Below are 21671 nucleotides of genomic sequence, written 5' to 3' on the forward strand. Positions count from 1 at the left end.
AAACTCATTTTATGAGGCAAGCATTACCTTGATCCCAAAATGAGATAAAGATCCCACCAAAAAGACAACTACAGACCAACATCCCTACTGAACATGGATGTCAAAATTCTCAACAATATTCTCACCAACATGCTACCCAATAGGATCCAACAGTGCATTAAAAAGATTATTCACCGCAACCAAGTGGGATTTATTCCTGGGCTGCAAGGCTGGTTCAACACCAGCAAATCAATGTGATACAATACATTAATAAAAGAAAGGACAAGAATCATATGATCCTCTCAACAGACAAAGAAAAAGCATTTGACAAAGTACATCATCCTTTCTTGACTAAAACAGTATAGGGATAGAGGGAACATATCTCAATACCATAAAAGCTATATATGAAAAGCCCATAGCAAATATCATTTTCTTTTTTTTTTTTTTTGCAAATATCATTTTCAATGGGGAAAAACAAAGCTTTTCCCCCTAAGGTCAGGAACATGACAGGGATGTCCACTATAACTAATGTTGTTCAACATAGTACTAGAAGTCTTAGCCTCAGCAATCAGACAACAAAAAGAAATGAAAGGCATCCAAACTGGCAAAGAAGACATCAAACTCTCACTCTTCACAGATGATATGATACTCTATGTGGAAAATCCAAAAGACTTCACCCAAAATTTCCAGAGCTCATAGAGGAAAACAGCAAAGTGGCAGAATATAAAATCAATGCACAGAAATCAGTTGCATTTCTAAACACTAAGAAAGAAGAGAAATTAAGGAATCTATTCCATTCACAATTGCACCAAAAACCACATGACTAGGCATAAACCTAACCAAAGAGGCAAAGGATCTGTATTCAGAAAACTATAAAGTACTCATGAAAGAATTTGGGAAAGATACAAAGAAATGGAAAAATGTTCCGTGTTCATGGATTGGAAGAACAAATACTGTTAAAATGCCTATGCTACCTAGAGCAATCTATACATTCAGTGAAATCCCTTTCAAAATACCATCAACATTCTTCACAGGGCTGGAACAAATATCCTAAAATTTGTATGGAACCAGAAAAGATCCTGAACAGCCAAAGGAATGTTGAAAAAGAAAACCAAAGCTGGTGGCATCACAATTGCGGACTTCTAGCTCTATTACAAAGCTGTAACCATCAAGACCGTATGGTACTGGCACAAAAACAGACACACAGATCAATGGAACAGAATAGAGAGCTCAGAAATGGACCCTCAACTCTATGTTCAACAAAGCAGGAAAACATGTCCAATGGAAAAAAGACAGTCTCTTCAATAAATGGTGTTGGGAAAATTGGACAGCCACATACAGAAAAATGAAACTGGACCACTTTCTTATACTACACACGAAAATAGCCTCCAAATGGATGAAAGGCCTAAATGTGAGACAGGAATCCATCAAAACCCTAGAGATTTTCTGTGACTGTGACCTCGGCCTCAGTAATTTCTTGCTAGACACATTGCAAAAGGCAAGAAAAACAAAGGCAAAAATGAACTATTGGGACTTCATCAAGATGAAAAGCTTTTTGCACTGCGAAGGAAACAGTCAACAAAACTGAAAGACAACCTACAGAAGGGGAGCAGATACTTGGAAATGTCTTATCAGATAAAAGGCTAGTATCCAAAATCTTTAAGAAACTTACCAAATCCATTACCCAAAGAACAAATAATCCAATCAAGAAATGGGCAGTAGACATGAACAGACATTTCTCCAAAGAAGACATACAAATGGCCAATAGACACATGAAAAAATGTTCAACATCACTGAGCATCAGGGAAATACAAATCAAAACCACAATGAGATACCACCTCACACCAGTCAGAATGGCTAAAATTAACAAGTCAGTAAACGACAGAACCTGCTTACACTGTTGGTGGGAATGCAAGCTGGTGCAGCCACTCTAGAAAACAGCATGGAGGTTCCTCAAAAAGTTAAAAATAGAGCTATCTTACTACCCAGCAATTGCACTACTAGGTATTTACCCCAAAGATACAAATGTAGTGATCCAAAGGGACACCTGCACCCCAATGTTTATAGCAGCAATGTCCACAATAGCCAAACTATGGAAAGAGCTCAGATGTCCATCAACAGATGAATGGATAAACATGCGGTATATATACATATACAGTGGAATATTACTCGCCAGCAAAAAATGAACTCTTGCCATTTGTAACGATGTGGATGGAACTAGAGGGTGTTATACTAAATGAAATAAGTCAGTCAGAGAAAGACAATTATCACATGATCTCACTCATATGTGGAATTTAAGAAACAAAATAGAGGAGCATGGGGAAGGGAAGAAAAAATAAAACAAGATGAAATCAGAGAGGGAGGCAAACCATAAGAGACTCTGTTTTGTTTTGTTTTAAACTATAAGAGACTCTTAATCATAGGGAACAAACTGAGGGTTGCTGGAGGGGCCGGGGGGAGGGGTGGAGGATGGGGTAACTGGGTGATGGGTATTCAGGAGGGCATGTAATGTAATGCACACTGGGTGTTATATATAAATGATGAATCACTGAATTCTACCTCAGAAACTAACAATACTTGAATTCAAACAAAAAATTTTCTTCGTAAAAGATTTATACACACACATGCAGGGGGTAGGGAGAGAGAGCATGAGCCAGCATGTGCAGGCTATGGGTAGGGGTAGAGGGACAGGGAAAGAGAGTCTTAACCAGATTCCATGCTGAGTGTAGAGCCCAACACAGGGCTTGATCTGAAGGGCAGCAACCCCAGGACCCTGAGATCACCACCTGAGCTGACCAAGAGTTGGATACTTAACCGGCTATGCCACCCAGGCACCCCAAAATTTTCATTTTTAAAGCTGAGTACTGTATTTCTGGAAAGCAACAGAGGCACTTTTGATCAGATGGGGGTCTCAAAACAAGTCTATGAATAAATTTAACATTACCAAATAGCCTAAATTCAACAACATACCTTACAGGAAATTCTTTCTCCTATATATATTTTTTAATTTTTTCCTCCTATATATTTAATATAAAAATACTTCTTACAATCAAAAGAATTATTTCTTAAGGCCCCCCTACAAGATACAGTCTTCACTGAGCACTGTGGGACTCCTCTATGCTGATTCACATAGATGCAGTCATTCGCTAATTTTCACCACTGTACGATATTTGATTTTATGAATGATACTGTAATTTAATCTGTAGATAGACCACGGGACTGTCTCAAGTTTCAAAAAACCTGCTCAAGCATTCTGGTACAAATCTCCTGGTGCACGCAGTCAAGTCTCACCAATGACTTACGGAGGCATCCGAGGTACTGGTCTCATCTCAAAGTGGCTCAGTGGGCCTTGGGGTCATCAGACCACCCCAGCCTAGCTACCTCTGACTTCAAGTAGCCTCATCTGCTTACTGTGTAATAAAGACCATGGCAACATTATCAGAGGAAATATGTGCCACACCAGTACTATTAGGGGAAAGTGTGAGATGAAAATACTCTGCAGATGTCCCTCCAGGTGCAGAACTGCTGTTGGAGAGGTATCTTCCAATGTCAACTCCTACTTAACGCCAAGGTCTGTTTTTCATTTTGTTTTTTTTAATTTTTTAAAAAGTTTTATTTATTTGATGGAGAGAGAACACAAGTGGGGTCAGGGGGTGAGGCAAAGAAAGAGGGAGAAGCAGACTCCTCACGGAGCAGGGAGCCCAATGCAGGGCTGGATCCCAGGACCCCGGGATCATGCCCCGAGCTGAAGGCAGTCGCTCAGTGACTGAGCCCCCCAGGTGCTCCTGCCAATGTTTGTTTTCTAATACAATCCTAGCAATGGACTTATATTCTCCAGTTCTACTTGCTCATCATGATTCTTCCTAGGGAAGAAACCAAAACTGTCCTCTGCAAATAATGACCATCGCACAGAGACTCAAGGCTTCAATTTCTGATAGCTTAATGAGTATAAACCTGTGGTTTCAATATGTATTTCTTTGATTACTAATCACCTTGAAACACATCTTCATGTTTATTGGCCACTCGTATTTCTTCTTCTGTAAAATGCCTGGTCCTATCTTTCGCTCACTTTTTTTTTTAAAGATTTTATTTATTTATTTGACAGACAGAGATCACAAGCAGGCAGAGAGAGAAAGAGAGGGAGGAGGAAGCAGGCTCCCCGCTGAGCAGAGAGCCTGATGCGGGGCTCAATCCCAGGACCGTGGGATCATGACCTGAGCTGAAGGCAGAGGCTTTAGCCCACTGAGCCACCCAGGCACCCCTCGTTCACTTCTATATTGGGTTACTGCCCTCTTTTTATTGGTTTGTATATGCTGATAATATTTTCTGAACACTTGTGTTCTGTGTTTTATGAATTGCTTAACTTTTTCATGGTGTTGTTTAATGAGTAGAAGCCCTGATAAAGATTATTAGTATTTTTCATTGGTGCTTTTTATGCCTTCCTTAAGGAATCTTTCTCTAGCTGGAGGTCTTAAAGGTCTTCCACTGTTTCCCAAAAGAAATAACTTCCCTTTCACATTCAACTCTGATAAAGCCAAAATGTGAATAAAGGTCTTCATCTATTCTTACTCAACATTATACTGGAGGTTCTAAACAGTGTAAAAAAAAAAAAAACAAACCCAAGAAGACATGGAAGTTACGCACATTAGGAGGGAAGAAACTAAACCTACCATCTACACAAAAGAATTCCCACACCCAAATACAAATTATTAGAAAAGAGGATTTCAGGGCTCCTGCGTGACTCAGTCGGTTAAACGGCTGCCTTTGGTTCAGGTCACGATCCTGGGATTCTGGGATTGAGCCCCACATTGGGCTCCATGCTCAGCTCGGAACCTGCTTCTCCCTCTCCCTCTGCCCTTCCCCCCAGCTCATGCTCACTCTCTCTCTCCCTATCTCTCTCTCTCTCTCTCTAATAAATAAATAAAATCTTAAAAGAAAAGAGGATTCAGCAAGATGGCTGAAATGCGCTACAAATCAAATACTGCAGGTTTGGGCAGATTTCAGGACAATGAAATTCTCTTCTACAAAAACCTGCCAAATCATTTTATTCTAAAGAGGTGCTTAATTTTACTGAATTTCTACCTTTGATTGTATATTGTACAACTGGTCCATTGTATTTTCTGCATCATGTATTTTTCTCCTCTAATATGTTAACATGGTCAAGTACATGTAAAAGATGTACTTGGGTCAGGGTGCCTGGGTGGCTCGGTCAGTTAAGTATCTGACTCCTGATCTGGGCTCAGGTCATGATCTCAGGGTCATGAGACTGAGCCCTGAGTCAGGCTCTATGCTGGGCATGGAGCCTAAGATTCTCTCTGCCCCTCCCTGCTCCCTTACTTTCTCTCTCACTTAAAAAAAAGAAAAAAAAAAAAAAGAAAAGAAAACACTCTAATGTCAACCTTTCAATCCTGGAATAAACCTGGTGTACAGTATTTTGCTTTTTATGCACTGCTGGCTTTGGTTTGCCAACACAACCACACACTGCCAAAGGTGTCCCCGGTAGAATGCCTTCTGTCTATCATCCAATACTCACAGGACATACACATAAACAGTACAAAGTTCTAGCTAATATTTACCTAGGAAGACTTTATATTTAAGCTTGATACACATTTTAAGACAATGTGCAAGAAGATTCTCAAATTATAAATCAAATACCATCGTTAGCATACCACAATCACAGGACAGTACGAGGAGCACATCCATGAAGGAGATGCAGGCCTTATGTGCTGCTACTGTTGAGGGATCTCATTACCACACATAAGCAACTGTTTACAAACAGGCATGTGAAAGGTTTGGTAATCAGAAAACTAGGTCTTGAGCACTACACCCATGTGTAGACATTTTGCTGGTTTTACATATATTTAGGCAAGTTGGTTGAGGGTTTGGGCTTGACACAGAACACGCTGTAACTTCTACAATTTAGAATATGGGAAACAGGGTCCAAGCTAGAGTTTTTGCCTAGAACATCTGATTTTCAGAAACGGAAGTTAGGTGAAAGATAATGACTTTGTTTTTAATTTTTGTATCTATATTCATGAATGTGACTAGACTCGGTGTCACTTTCTCATACTTCCCTTATGGGTTTCATTATGAGCTGGGCACAGTTGGCTCTTTTTTCACTTGCTGCAAAAGTCTGTCTAACACTGAAAAGGAAGCTTCCCTGAAAGTTTGATAGGAATCTCCTAGTTCTGCAGACAGACCTGGTGCTTTCTCAGCAGAAAAAAATTTTTAATCACTACACGAACATAATTTGTTTAGTGACCACAATATTAATTAGGATTTGAATTGCTTCTAGAACTGGTTTGGGTAAAAATTTCTAGGATTTCTGCCATTTCATCTAACTTTTCGAATTTGTCAGAATTGTTCATAAACTCTTAATCTCACTCTGTGTGATAACTGGTTACATTCCCTTCAATTCTTAAAATTGTTTGTTTCTTGATCAGATATTGATCCTAAAATTGTTTGTTTTTTGAACAGAGATTTACCTACTGTATTAGTCTTCTCCAAGAACTTTCCACTTTGGGGGCACCTAGCTGGCTCAATCAGTAGAGCATGTGACTTTAAAAAAAAATTTATTTATTTGACAGAGAGAGAGGGAGAAGCAGGCTCCCTGCTGAGTAAGGAGCCTACACAGGGCTGGATCCCAGTACCGTGGATCATGACCTGAGCCAAAGGCAATTGCTTAACCAAACGAACCACCCAGGCGCCCTGAGCATGTGACTCCTGATCTTGGGGTGTGAGTTCAAGCCCCATGGTAGGTGTAGAGATTACTTAAAAATAAATAAATAAAACTTAAAAAGACTTTTTCACTTTGTTTAGCTTCCACTGTATTTTTATATACTATTTCATTTACTTATTTTATCTTTATCATCTTTCATTCCTTCTTTGAAGTTTATTCTTTTCTCTTTCCAAATTCTTAAGTCAGATAAGCTCATTCAATAATTCATATGTAAATTATAAATTTTTCAATACTTTCCCTTCTTTGAGCCATGCATAGTCATAATATTTTTTAAAAGATTTATTTATTTGAGAGAGAGAGAAAGCAAGAGAGGGGAGGTCAGAGGGAGAAGCTGATTCCCCGTGGAACTGGAAGCCTAATGTGGGACTCGATCCTGGGACTCCAGGATCATGACCTGAGCCAAAGGCAGTTGCTTAACCAACTGAGCCACCCAGGTGCCCCATAATATTTTTTATTTCCAAACACATGGAATCTTCAAACTTGTTTTCCTGAACTGACTTTCAGCTTTATCTGCGGTGATCTCAGAGAACAGTCTGTAGGACTTCCCTTATGCTTTATGCTTCAGCTGAGAACTGCTTTAGGTTTCAGCACTTGGTCAATTTTTACGTGTTCCAGATATGCTTTAAGGAACCAATATTTTATATTTGCTGAGACAGTATTCTCATTTGCCTACCTAGTGAAGTTTGTTAATCACATTACTTAATTCTCCTATATCCATACTTGTTTTATCTGGTTTTTCCCCTCTCAATTAAGAGGAATGTATTAAAATCTTCCCATTGTGATTATGGATTTATCTGGGTTTTTTTTCCTTGTAATTCTATTTGTCTTTTGTTTATTGATCTTCTCTTACATTGTCTTTCCCTCATTCTTTCTAGAATGTTTATTAGATAAGTTGACCCATAAGAGACTCTAACTTTACAGATCAAAATTAGTCTAATACGGGTCATCTCATTTGGTTCAACCTCAAGATCTTCTAGAACTATTCTCTGTTAACTTGTTTTTCATATTTTCCACTTTATCTCAGAATCCCTTCTACATCACTCTAGTTAGTCTTTCTTCATTTGTATATAATTGCTGTTGAAGCACACCCTTGGGGTTTTTACTGACAGTGACTTATTAAAGTCATGTTTGATAAAATCTTATTCCTTACTCATTTTTTAATCCATCTTTTATCTCTATAAAAGCTTTAAAAGACTATGCATTTACCTATTTAATAGTCTGCACCCAATGGTGCAATATCTAACACCCTTTGCAGGTCTAAATTGTACTCTTTGGTTCTGGTGCCTCTCAAACATTTTTTTTCTTTTTAAACATTTCATTTATTTGACAGACAGAGATCACAAGTAGGCAGAGAGGCAGGCAGAGAGAGAGGGGGAAGCAGGCTCCCCGCTGACCAGGGGGCCTTTTTGTGGGGCCAGATCCCAAGATCCTGAGATCATGACCTGAGCCAAAGGCAGAGGTTTAACCCACTGAGCCACCCAGGCACCCCTCAAGCTTTTGAAAATACATTCCTCTGTGTGTTTGCTAATTTTTTTGTAGAGGGGCTATAGAAAATTAATCTGTAGAAATACGGAGGGACCTAGGTTTATAAAGTTTCATCCATATAGAATTTGTGTTTGCTAATGTTTTTGTGGAGGAGTTGTAGAAAATTAATCCGTAGAAATATGGAGGGACCTAGATTTACAGAGTTTCATCCATGTAGAATTTGTGTTTGTCTCTGTTGGGTGTCAAAGAACACAGTCACGTTTGGTCCTTACATTCTTAACTCAGTGGTTCGTCAGTCGTACAGGAAGGATAAATTTGAGCCCCACACTAAAACGGGGCCAAGGCGACAGTAAGAAATCTAGAAAGGGAGCTGTATTTATTCCAAGCTGTTATGAAGACAGAGAGGTTTCCATGCTGCCTCTTTTTGTAAACAGGGAGCTTTTCTTTCCTACCTTCACCATTCACCAAGAGGGATGCAGCCACTTCAAAAATTCAAGAGCTTTGTGCAGGAGTCTCCAATCCAGTTCCCTACAAAATCTCCTTTCTCCATAGAGCTTGAAAGCTTTTATCTTAGTATTTTACCCCAGGTTCCACAAGTTTTTTTCTTTAACCACTCTGATTTCAGTTCCCTGTTCTTTTTTTGTTTTCTTCTTCTTCTTCTTTTTGTTTGTGGGGGGGTGGGGGGTTGGCTTTTTTTTTTTTTTTTTTTGGCCCTTTAGGATTTCCCTTCATTTTTGTGAGCCTAGTGTGTTAAATAATTTTTTAAAAATCTATCCAGCACTGAAGTGTTTTATAGCTACAGGGTTTTTCAAAGTACCTGGTTTACCTAACTACCAGAAACCTATATTCTCTCTTTTCAGTAATTTCTAAGAGAAACACTAATGTCTAATTTTTATCACATGTATTACTCTACTCTATATAAGTGTTACAGCTTCACTAATTTAGGTAAGTGATAAAGAAAGTCAGGTTAAATTAATTAAAAGTGAGAATCACAGTAGTGTTTTTAGAAAGAAGTTAGTTTGATTGACATCAAAAGCACAGAGTATTTGATCTTGGCTAATAAAGCTTTCAGTACATGTACCAAATACTTTTAATTACAAGTCCCTTTTACTCATTATACACTGTACACATACTGCTAGAAGATAAGTGAATTGAGGATGACCCCTGAAATGTTTACATTTATTTAAGCAAATTAATGATTTTAGGCATCAGACTCAAATTCAGAGCACTGTACCTAGATGAGCCAAATATTTACTTGTAACTTGAAAATAAAATAATCTCTCTAAGCCTAACTAATCTTAGGCTTAGTTTGGAGAAATTACAAAAATGTAATTGAGGGAGTTCCATAATCAACTAGCAAATATGATTGCAGATATCCTGTAAAATATTTTTATGTAATCCCAAATGTAATTCCTTAGAAACTAGCCTTTAGCACTGCAGACAGATACTGTTCCCACAAGTATAAGAGTAGCCGGTTCCTTACCTCTCCAGCGCTTGCACATTCCTTGGCTCTCCTGTGAAGTGCAGCCCATGTATCTTCATACCTCAAAAAAGCAAAAAGTAATTCAAAATGCAAATCACATATGAAAAAAAAGAAAACATCTAAAGATGAACCTGGAACATCCTATGGTATCCTAGGAAAAATAACAACTCAAAAATAATGGGGACACGTCACAAGGACATAGAAGAATCTTGAAGGGGCTTCCAATGGCCAAACCTGGGACAATTTGAGCAACAAAATAAATAATGGTAGTGACGGGTTATAACTCAAGGACTAACACAAACATCCACGAGTTCACAGCAATTTTAAATGAACGGGGGAGAGGGGGAGAAATTCTCCTGTAGACTTCCAATTAACAACTGCAGAAAAAATAATAATAAAGTATCACCGCTTGGTAAACATGACAATAATTGTTTCAGGCAAGAATTCTAATGGATCCTAAAATCAATGAGAAATTATGAAGAGAAACATGTTTACTACACAGTCTCAAAATATCTCCTTACAAGGTTACCCATAATTAAAAAGGGGGAAATAGTACAACAATGTAGAAACCAGGCAGACACTCCCCTAACCACACGATCCACGGTAATGAAACATAGAAACATCATGTGTCTGTTAATGTGATGCCCTGAGAAGCACACACCACTGCCCTTGTGGTAGTGTTGCCAAAACATCACTGACTTTAATCATCAGGTAGGGGAGCATATAAACCCAAATTGAGGGGTAATTTGCAAAATATCAAAAAGTACTCTTCAAAAGTGTCCAGGTTAGGAAAAACAAAGACTTGGGAACTGTTCTGGATTAATGGAGATGGAGGAGATACAGTGACTAAATACACGTATGATTCTAGATTGGATCCTGGTCCCAAAATAAGGACACTAGTGGGATAGCTGATGAAATCTGAACGAGGTCTGCAGGCCAGGGAGCAGTGTTATCTTCCTGGGTTCCACAACTGTACTCATACAAAATCTTCAAAATACGCAAAGCAGTAATTGACAGAATGGAAGGGAGAAATAAGCTGTTCTCCAGGAACAGAGACTTCCATACCCCACTCTTAGTAATGGTTAAAGTGACCAGACAAAAGATAAACAAGAGAGGACCTGAGCACCACAATAAACCAATAGAACAATATATAAAGAACACTGTGCTGGACAACCGCAGAATACACATTCTTCTCAAGAATCTTTCCAGGACAGATTATCTGCTAGGCCACAAATTAACTCTCAGGAGGTTTTTGTAAAGGGGGTAAATGAGAAATCTCTGAAACTTTGGCTCAGTTTTGCTAACCTAAGACTGCTCTAAAAAAGTCTATATATTTTTTTGAATAAAAAGAGAGAGAATCATACGAAGTATCTTTTTTTGACCACAATGGGATGAAGTTTGAAATCAATGAAAGGAAAACTGGAAGATTTGCAAATTTGTGGAAATTAAACAAATTCTTTTAAATATTCAAAGAAAAAAATCATAAGGGGAATCAAACAATACTAAGATATGAATGAAAATAAAACCACAACATACCAAAACTTAAGGAACTCAGGAAAAACAAGGCTTTGAGTGAAATTTGTAACTCTAAATGCCTTACATTTAAGCAGAAGAAAGATCTCACATCAACAGCATAACTTCACAGTTTAAAGTAGAAGAACAAACTGAACCCAAAGCTAGCAAAAGGAAGAAAAAATAAACACCATGGCAGATAAATAAAATAGAGAATAAAAATAATGGGAAAATCAATGAAACCAAAAATTGGTCCTTCAGAAAGACCAACAAAATTAAATCTTTAAGTGGACTAAGGAACAAAAAGAGAAGACTCAAAATTAGAAAAAAAAAAAAAAAAAAGTGGGGCCATTACCAATTTTACAGAAGAAAAAGGATTTTAAGAGCACTATGAGTAATTGTACACCAAAAAAAATCAGATAATCTAGATGACACAGACAAATCCTAGGGCACCTGGGTGGCTCAGTTGGTTGGGGTCTGCCTTCAGTTCAGGTCCTGATCTCAGGCTCCTGGGGTCGTGTGTGCTCCTCTCCCTCCGTCTCCCTGTCCCTCCCCCCAACTTGTGCTCATGTGCATGCTCCCTCAAGTGAATAAATAAAATTTTCAAAAAAGTTAAAATAATAAACAAATTCCTAGAAAAACAAAACCTACCAAGACTGAATTCCAAAGAAATAGAAAAGCGGGTAACTAGTAAGGAGTTTGCATCGGTCACTGAAAATCTCACTCCTGAATAATCAATGAATCAAAGAAGAAATTAAACAGGAAATAAAAATGTATCCTGAAACAAATGAAAATAGAACATACCAAAACTTATGGAATACAGTTTTAAAAGGGAAGTTCACAACAAATGCCGACATTAAGAAGATCCCAAACAAACAACTTAACTCTACACTTTAAGAAACTAGAAAAAATTAAAACAAACAAAAACTGAGGCTAAAGTTAGAAGAAGGAAGAAAATAATCAAGATTGGAGAAGAAATAAATGAAACAGAATAGGAAAACAAAAGAAAAGATTAACTAAACTAAGAGCTGATTCTTTGAAAAGACAAATGCAACTGACAAAATTTCAGCTAGACTAACTGCAGAAAAAAAGACAGAGGACCCAAATCAAAATTATAAATGGAAAAGGAGACATTATAACTGACATCACAGAAATATAAAGAATTACAAGAGGCTACTATGAACTACTATACACTAACAAACTGGATAATCCAGAGGAAATGGAAAAAATCTTAGAAACATACAGACTACCAAAATGGAATCAGGAAGAAACAAAAAGTTTCAATAGTAATTATGAGTAAGGAGATTGAATCAGTAATCAAAAATCTCCCAATGAAGGAAAGCCCAGGATGAGATGCCTTCACTGATGAATTTTACTAAACATTTCAAAAAGAGTCAATGCCAATCCTTCTCAAACTCTTCCAAAAAATGAAGAGGAAGGAATATTCCCAAACTCATTTTAGGAAGCTAGCAGACTCTGCAACCAAAGCCAGTAAAGGACAGTATCAGAAAAGAAAACTATACACCAATATCTCTGATGAACACACATGCAAAAACTCTCAATACAATATTAGCAAGTTGAATTCAGCAGCACATTAAAATAATCATTCACAACGATCTGTTTTGATCTGGGATGTGACGGAGGGAGTGCAGCACGCACATCCCAGGAGCCTGAGATCATGACCTGATCTGGGATGAAAGGATGGTCCAACATCTGCAAATCAATGTGATATACCACATTTATAGAAAGACCAAAAAAAAAAAAAAAAAAATCCTATGCCTATGATCATCTCAATAGATGCAGAAAAGGCATCTAACAAAATTCAACATCTGCTCATGATAAAAAATCTTAACAAATTAGGTATAAAAGGAGGATAACTCAACATAATAAAAGCCGTAATATAAGCTCACAGCTAACATCATACTCAACAGTGAAAGGTTCAAAGATTTTCTGGTCCCCAATCTCACAACTCCTATTCAACAGAGTACTAAAAACTCCTTGCCAGAGCAATCAGACAAGAAAATGAAATAAAAGGCATCAGAAATGGAAAGGAAGAAGTAGAACTGTCTCTATTTGCAGATGACATAATTTTAAATGTAGAAAATCCTAAAGACTCCACCAAAAAACCTGTTAAATCTAATCAACAAATGCAATAAAAGTTGCAAGATACAAAATTAATACACAAAAACTGGTAAGATTTCTATAAACAATGAATTATCTGAAAAATAAAACAATCCCATTTACAATAGCATCAAAAACAATAAAATACTGGGGAATCACCTTAACCCAGAAGGGAAAGATCTCTACTCTGAAAGCTGTTAAGACAATGATTTAAGAAATCAAAGATGCAAAATAAGTGGAAAGGCACCCCACATTCATGGACTGGAAGAACTGTTAAAATATCAGTACTACCAAAAGCCATCCATAGATTCAATGCAATCCCTATCAAGATTCTAGGGGATTTTTTTTTTCTAACAGGAAGTGCAAAAAGCCATCCTAAAATTTATATGGAACCACAAAGACCTCACCTAGCTGAAGCAATCCTAGTAAACAATAATAAAGAATGAGGCATCACATTTCCAGATTTCAAGTTACACTATTGAGCTACAGTAATCAAAACAGTATGCAACTGACATAAAAACAAACAGATCAATGGAACAGAATAAAAGTCCAGAAATAACCCCAAGCATATGTGGTCAACTAATACTCAATGGAAAAGACAGTCTCTTCAGTAAATGGTCCTGGAATAATGGGATATTCACATGTAAAATAATGGCACTCTACCCCTATCTTATACCTCACTCCAAAATTAAGTCAAAATGGATTAAAGGCTTAAATGTAAGACCTGAAACCATGAAATTCCTACAAGAAAACATCCATAAAAAGTTCCATGACCGGAGTCTTGGCAATGATTTTTTAGATACGACATGTAAAGAACAAGCAACAAAAAGAAGTGGGACTCTATCAAATTAAAAAGCTTCTGCAGAGCAAAAGAAATAACAAAGTGAAAAGAGCCTAAAGAATGGGAAAAAATATTTGCAAACCATATATCTGCTAAAAAGTTAATATCCAAAATATATAAGGAACATATACAATACCAAAAAACCCCCCCAATAAATCCAATTTTGAAAGATGTACACATTTCCCCAAAGACAGATAAATGGCCAAAAGGTATATGAAAAGATGTTCAACATCCTAATTATCATGGAAATGCAAATCAAAACCACAATGAACTATAGCACCTCCCATCTGTTAGCATGGCCATCATCAGAAAGATGTAACAAATGCTGGGGAGGATGTAGAGAAAAAGGAACCCTCACCGCACTTTGGTGGGACTTTAAACAAGTATAGCCACTATGGAAAACGGGGGGCCCTAAAAAATTAAAAACAGAATTACCATATGATCCAGCAATCCCACTTCTAGATATTTATCCAAGGGGAAAAAAACGCTAACTCAAAAAGGTTATCTGCACCCCAACGTTCACAGCAGCATTATTTACAATAGTAAAGACACAGAAACAATGGAAGCATCCACTGATGGATGATTGGTGTATACATATACAATATATACAACAGAATATTATTCAACCACAAAAAATGAGGAATTCTTGCCGTCTGTGACAACGTGGATGGACTCTGAGGGTATTATGCTAAGTGAAATACATCAGAAAGAGAAAGCTAACTATGGTGTGATCTCACTTATATGTGGAATTAAAAAAAAACCTCAGACTCCGAAAAAGAGATCAGATTTGTGGTTACCAGAGGCAGAGGGTGGAGGGAGAGGGTACTAGAGGAAGGTGGTCAAATGGTATTATGCGCCCAGCTGGAAGGTAAGTACTAGGAGTGGAAGTATAACAGGATGACTTCAGTATACTGCTGTGTGACATGTATGGGAGCTGTGAAGAATTCTCATCACAGGAAAAAATTTCTATTTTTGCTCTTTTTGTTTCATCTCTACGAGATAATAAAGGCTAACTTAACTCACTGTGATCATTTCACAATACACGTAAATCAAACCACTATTACTGTACACCTTTACTTACATAGTGACATATCTCAATTACATCTTAATAAAACTGGAAAAAAAAATTTAAGCACCTCCCCAAAAAAGCAAAGCCTGGGTCCTGATGGCTTCACCAATGAATTCTGCCAAACATTAAAAAAACAACTATCTCAAACTCTTCCAAAAAACTGGAGGAGGGAACACTCACTCCCTAATGCATTCTAGGCCAGCACTGCCCTGATACCTAAGCCAAAGACACAGATGCTATAAGAAAACTACAGACCAATAAATTTCCTTTATGAACATGGATGTAGAAATCCTCAATAAAATACAGCAAACTGAATTCAGCAGCATATTCAAAGGATATAGATAACAACCTATCAGGATTTTTTCCTAGAATTTGAGAATGACTTCACATATGAAAACCAATCAATGTTATATACCACATTAACAAAATGAAAGGGAAAAAATATATAATTTCAGTTGATGCTGAAAAAGCATTTGACAAAACTCAACAGACTTTCATGAACTCAGATAAAAATTCAAGAAACAGGGGCGCCTGGGTGGCTCAGTTGGTTAAGCGACTGGCTTTAGCTCAGGTCATGATCCTGGAGTCCTGGGATCGAGTCCCACATTGGGCTCCCTGCTTGGCGAGGAGTCAGCTTCACCCTCTGACCCTTCCCCTTCTCATGCTCTCTCTCTCGTTTTCTCTCTCTCTCTCTCAAATAAATAAAATCTTTTTAAAATTTTTAAAAAACAAGGAATAAAAGGGAACTATGTAAAAATAAAAACCACATATGAAATATGAAAATATAAAAAACATCTTACTTGGTGACAAAAGACTAAAGGCTTCTCCTCAAAAATCAGAAACAGAAAAAGATGCCTGCTTTTGCTAATTCTACTCAACACGATACTGGAAGATCTAGCCAGCGCAATTAGGCAAGAAAAAGAAGAAAAGGTATCAAACTGGAAAGAAAGAAGTAATATTATGTTTGCTAGTGATATAACCTTACAAGTACAAAAGCCTAGGGATTCCACAGAAACAAACCCTGTTAGGACTAATAACCAAATTCAGCAAAGTAGCAGAATATAAAATCAACACACAAAGTTAGTCGTATTTCCATATGTCAACAAGGAAATTCAAAAAAGAAATTTAAAAATTCCATTTGTAAAAGCATTAAAAAATTTAGGATTTAACAAAGGAGATGAAAGACAGGTATGATAAAAACTACAAAACACTGCTGGAAGAAATTAAAGACAATGTAAATAAATAGAAAGATACCCCATGTTCCTGGATTGGAAGACTAAGATCATTGAGATGTTATCAATAATACACAGAGTAATCTATAAATTTTAATGCCATCTCTATCAAAATCCCAATGACATTTTTTGTAGAAACAGAAAAAAAATCCACCTTAAAATTCATATGGAACCTCAAGGGACCGAGAACAGCCATAAGAATCTTGAGAAGAACCACAAAGTTGGAGGACTCACACTTATGATTTCAAAACTTACTACAGAGGTACTGTAATCAAAGCAGTGTGCTACTGTTATAAAAGCAGATACAGACCAATGAAACAGCCCCGAAATAAATCCTCACATACACAGTCAAATTATTTTCAACAAGGGTGCCAAGACCATGCAATGGAGAAAGGACAGTTTATGGAGCTGGGAAAACTGGATATCCATATGTTAAAAATGAGGTTGTGCCCTTTACATCATCAAAAATTTACTAAATGGATCAAAAATCTAAACATAAGAACTAAAACTATAATATTCTTAGAAAAAAAAATAGGAAAAGCTTCATGACTTTGGGTTTGGCAATGATTTCTTGGGCAGGGAACCAAAGGCACAAAAAATGGTGAAGTTGGACTTCATCAAAATTAAAAGTTTTTGTGCATCAGTGAACACAGAGAAAAAAAGGAAACCCACAGAATGGGAGAAAATACTTGCAAAGCATCTATCTATTAAGATCCAGATACCAAGAGAACTCCTAAAACTCAACAAAAACCACCCTATCCAAAAATGGGCAAAGGACCTGAACAGACACCTATCTGAAGAAGATATAGTAAGAGCCCAATAAGCACATGAAAAGATGCTCACCACCATGAGTTGTTAAGGAAATACAAATCAAAACCACAATGAGTTCCTACTTCAAACCAATTAGAATGGCTATTAAAAAAAACAACAAAACCCAAACCAGAAGATAAGTTTTGGTGTGGATATGGATAAAAGGGCACCGCTGTGCACTGCTGGTGGTAATGTAAAACAGTGTGGCTGCTGTGTAAACAGTACAGTAGTTCTTCCAAAAATTAAAAATATAATGACCATATGATCCAGCAATTGCGAGTAAATCTGAAAGGATTTAAAAATCTGAAAGGAGGGTCTTGAAGAGAGATGTGCACACTCCCGTTCCACTCCCGTTCACAGCAGCGTTACTCATGATAGCCAAAAGGTGGAAGCAAACTAAGTGTTCACTAATGGACGAATGGATAAACAAAATATGGTATATAGTTATAAAAAAAATTAATCAGCCTTAAAAAGAAACTTCTGACATAGGCTTCAACAGTATATGTCAGAACTGCCAACAGTATGCTCAGTGAAACAAGCCAGCCACAAAAAGACAAACACTGCTTGAGTTCACTTACACGCGGTGCCCAGAGTAGTCAGATTCATTGAAAGAGAAAGTGGAATGATGGCCACCAGAGACAGGGAAGGCAGCAACCAGGAACTGTTGTTTAATGGGCACAAAGTTTCCATTTTGCAAAATGAAAAGTTGTGGAGTTTGGATGCCTAACAATGTAAATGTGCTTATTAACACTACTGAACTGAAATGCGCACTTAAACATGGTTAAGCTGGTAAATTTCATGTTATGGGCATTTCATCACAATTTTCACAATTAAAAACATTATAATTTAGAGATCTGCTATTTAAAATAGTCCTTCCTCCACATATTAGTTCCAAAGAGAATAAAGCAGTGTTTTTTGTTTTTTTTTTTTTAAAGATTTTATTTGACAGGCAGAGATCACAAGTAGGCAGAGAGGCAGGCAGAGAGAGAAAGAGAGGAGGAAGCAGGCCCCCTGCTGAGCAGAGAGCCTGATGCGGGGCTCGATCCCAGGATCCTGGGACCATAACCTGAGCTGAAGGCCAAGGCTTTAACCCACTGAGCCACCCAGGCACCCCTAAAGCAGTGTTTCAAGGCAATCAATGGGCATATTACGTACATCTTCCCACAGCTCTAAATTTTCATATTAAGTCCCATGGTGCACCCCCTTTCAAACCACTACCACAGAGGAAGAGCTACGCATCTAAAACACTTCTTTCAATGAAGTCCATTCAACGAAATCACTAGATTTACGAAAATCAAGATAAAACGTAAACAGTACACCACTGCTCTTTACTATACCTTCTTTCATGTTCACTTACTCTTCACTCAACAAAACCAAGCAGGAAATTGGCATCAAATTAAGCACTTTTCATTTCAAAAAAGAGAAAAAAAAATCTCTGGATTTAGCAACCACAAAAAGAAAGGCAGTAAAGAGCTAGAAAAGAGAAAGTGAACTCTAGGCGCAGGTGACTGTGTCATCCTAAACACAGCTCAGGACAAGGAGTGACGCATCTTTAGCACGGATCTGTCTGAGGGCACATTAAGTTCAGAACCGCATATAACATACTTAAATCACGTATTTTTGTAACAGCTATACTGAGGTAATTCACACACCATAAAATACACCCTTCTAAAGTGTGTCATTCAGTAGTGTTTAGTATATTCCCAGTGTTGGGCAACTATCACTACCATCTAATCACAAATCACTGTCCTCACCCCAAGCAGAAATCCCATACTCACTCCTCTCTCTCCTCCAATCCTTGGCAACCATTAATCTACTATCTGTCTCTATGGATTTGCCGATCCAGGACATGTGCACAAATGGAATCATGTAACACATGGCCCGTGTGCTGCTTCTGGGCATTCACCCACCACCTCGCAACACGTACCAGCGCTCCGCTCCTTTCGGTGGCTGACCGTGCACCCATCAGTTGATGAGTATTTGTGTTGTTTCTACTTTCTGGCTATTATGAATAATACTGCTATGCCTGTTTGTGCACAAGTTTCTATGTGGACATTGGTTTTCAATTCTCTTGGTGTGAAACTGTCAGGTCATACAGTAACTCTACATTGAACTTTCTAAGAAACTACCGAACCGTTGTGCACAGCAGCCACACCACTTTCTGTCCCCACCAGCAGTGCACACGGGCGCCATTTCTCCATGTGCTCAAGGCCGGTTACTGTCTGTTCTCCTGATTATAGCCCGGCTAGGGGGCGTGAAGGCGCATCTCACTGTGGCCTTGACAGCAGCCACGAATGGTGCTGAGCTTCTTTCCATGTGACTTTTGGCTATTTATATCTTCTAGAGAGAAACTTCTGCTCAAATCCTTTGCCTGTTCCTCACTGGATTGTCTTTTTATTGCTCAGTTATAAAATTTATATACTCTAGATTCAAGTCCCTCGGCAGAAAAATGATTTGCAAATATTTCCTCCCATCCTGTGGATTTTTGTTCCACTTTCTTGATGGGTTCTGTGAAGTACAAAGGTTTTTAATTTTTATAGAGTTCAATTTATTTTTTTCTTTTGTGGCTTATGCTTCTGGTGCACATGTAAGAAAATCATGTATTTTCATATTAATCTGGGTGCCAGTAGGAGGGGAAATAGAGAAGAAATGGCATAAAATTAAAAGTCAAGAGGATTATCAAGGAATTAAATTCAAAATCAATTTTCTTGCAACAGAAAAACCATAAATATAAATACACATAATAAAGTACTGACTTGCAGATACAAAAGTAATCAATCTACTTAAAGTCTGAATGGCCTTTGCATTAATCTATGAGAAGTAAAAACCCCTCAGGGAAATGAATAAGTTAATAATTCTAATCACTGTTTAGGTAAAATTTAGTTGCTTTAAGGATTCTAGCTATAAAATTATAAATATTTTTAGACAATAGTCAGAAGCATACTTTTCTTATTTAAATGGAAACACTTACCTGCTAAGTAATTCTAGACCAGCAGTGTACTTTGGCAAACATGGAACAGTTCTGCCAAAAAAACCAAACAAAACAAAAAAACCCACTTATTTAATTAAAATTGCTTCCAATTTAGGCCAACTTAAAAAAATAAAAAGCTACATATGAGAATTCTGACACTGTTAACTGTAATGTAGAATATTTGTAAATTACTAATGATAATTTACCTAAACTTTCAGAGAAATGTATTGCTTTCGTTCACAATTAAAATACTGTAATATACTATCACCCATCATTCTGCCCTACAGTTGGTTTTAGCACATAAGATAAACACCTTGATAAAAAGCTAAATAAGAAATTTTTTAAAAAGATTTATTTATTTGACACAGAGAGAGATCACAAGTAGGCAGAGAGGCAGGTGGGGGGTTGGGAAGCAGGCTCCCTGCTGAGCAGAGAGCCCAATGCAGGGCTCAATCCCAGGACCCTGGGATCATGACCTGAGCCGAAGGCAGAGGCTTTAACCCACTGAGCCACCTAGGCGCCTCAATAAGAAAGTTTTTTAAAAGCTCATAATCTCTAGGTTTAAAGTAAAATTTGGTCATGTTTTATGTATTTAAAAAAAATGAAAAGTTGCACAATACTGTTGTTTTTTATATAAAACAGGTTACAGCCCCAGAGGCTCACTTGCCAAGTACTGTTTCATTATTAATCTGCTTCTCAATAATGAAGGACTTTTACTTTGTCCTTAATATACAAAATGATTAACTGCGATCAAACAGTAACCACTGGCTGTCCAAGAATAAAACAACTACACCTCGCCATGTCCTCAGCCATTTCACAATTTTATCAATTTCCCGCATTACACAATTTATAAATAATCAGACTGCTCTGTAGTCAGAGGCACTCAACGACATGAACCCCACTAAAGTAATCATGCTATTAGAACTAGAGCCGAAGGCTGTGTGAAATTTAAGTCACAGTAAATTAAATCTTAGCACAGACTTACCTTGGTTTGCTTTTTACTTTAGCTTCTCTTGACTTGTCACTTAGAGTCTTCAGCCTATAATTCAATAAGTAGAAGTTATCATATTTTCACAGCTTAAAAAATTTTTTTGCAACCATGAGTTTCATAGTTCTTAAAATTTTAGATCAGATGAGCTAATTATTTTAGCAAGAATTCAGTACCTCCACAGACAAGCATTTGAGTGTTTACTGTATGTCACACCCCAAATAGAATATCTAGAGCAAACATCTTTATATTTTTTCTTGCCCCAATCCCCTTTTTATAAATAACTCCTAAGACTGATTGATCTAGGAAAAGGTCATTTACCTGGCATCATTAGAAAAAGGAGTGATGCACACAGGTGAATTTCGTAGGTAACAAAGATGCCTAAGCAGCACATTTTAATAAAACAGGTAAGATACTAGGCACTCAAAGCTCTTTAAGTAC

At 37.4% G+C, this 21671-nt stretch overlaps 1 protein-coding gene across 4 annotated transcripts in view; it reads right to left on the reverse strand.

Moving 5' to 3' along the window:
* DTNBP1 (dystrobrevin binding protein 1) overlaps positions 1-21671 on the reverse strand; it is a 211654-nt gene that overhangs the window by 96674 nt on the left and 93309 nt on the right. For 3 of the 4 annotated variants that reach the window (XM_059179399.1, XM_059179396.1, XM_059179397.1), the window contains 3 exons: positions 21228-21281; positions 20243-20293; positions 9687-9747 (listed from right to left, as the gene is read on the reverse strand). Coding sequence is in view for 3 of the 4 variants with exons in the window: in XM_059179396.1 (XP_059035379.1) it covers positions 9687-9747; positions 20243-20293; positions 21228-21281 (166 nt within the window). In the remaining variant the exon portion in view is untranslated. The remainder of the gene's footprint in view (positions 1-9686; positions 9748-20242; positions 20294-21227; positions 21282-21671) is intronic. The other variant, XM_059179398.1, reaches the window with a different exon arrangement.

Source organism: Mustela lutreola, chromosome 6, assembly GCF_030435805.1.
Source record: "Mustela lutreola isolate mMusLut2 chromosome 6, mMusLut2.pri, whole genome shotgun sequence".
Taxonomy (NCBI): Eukaryota; Metazoa; Chordata; class Mammalia; order Carnivora; family Mustelidae; genus Mustela; species Mustela lutreola.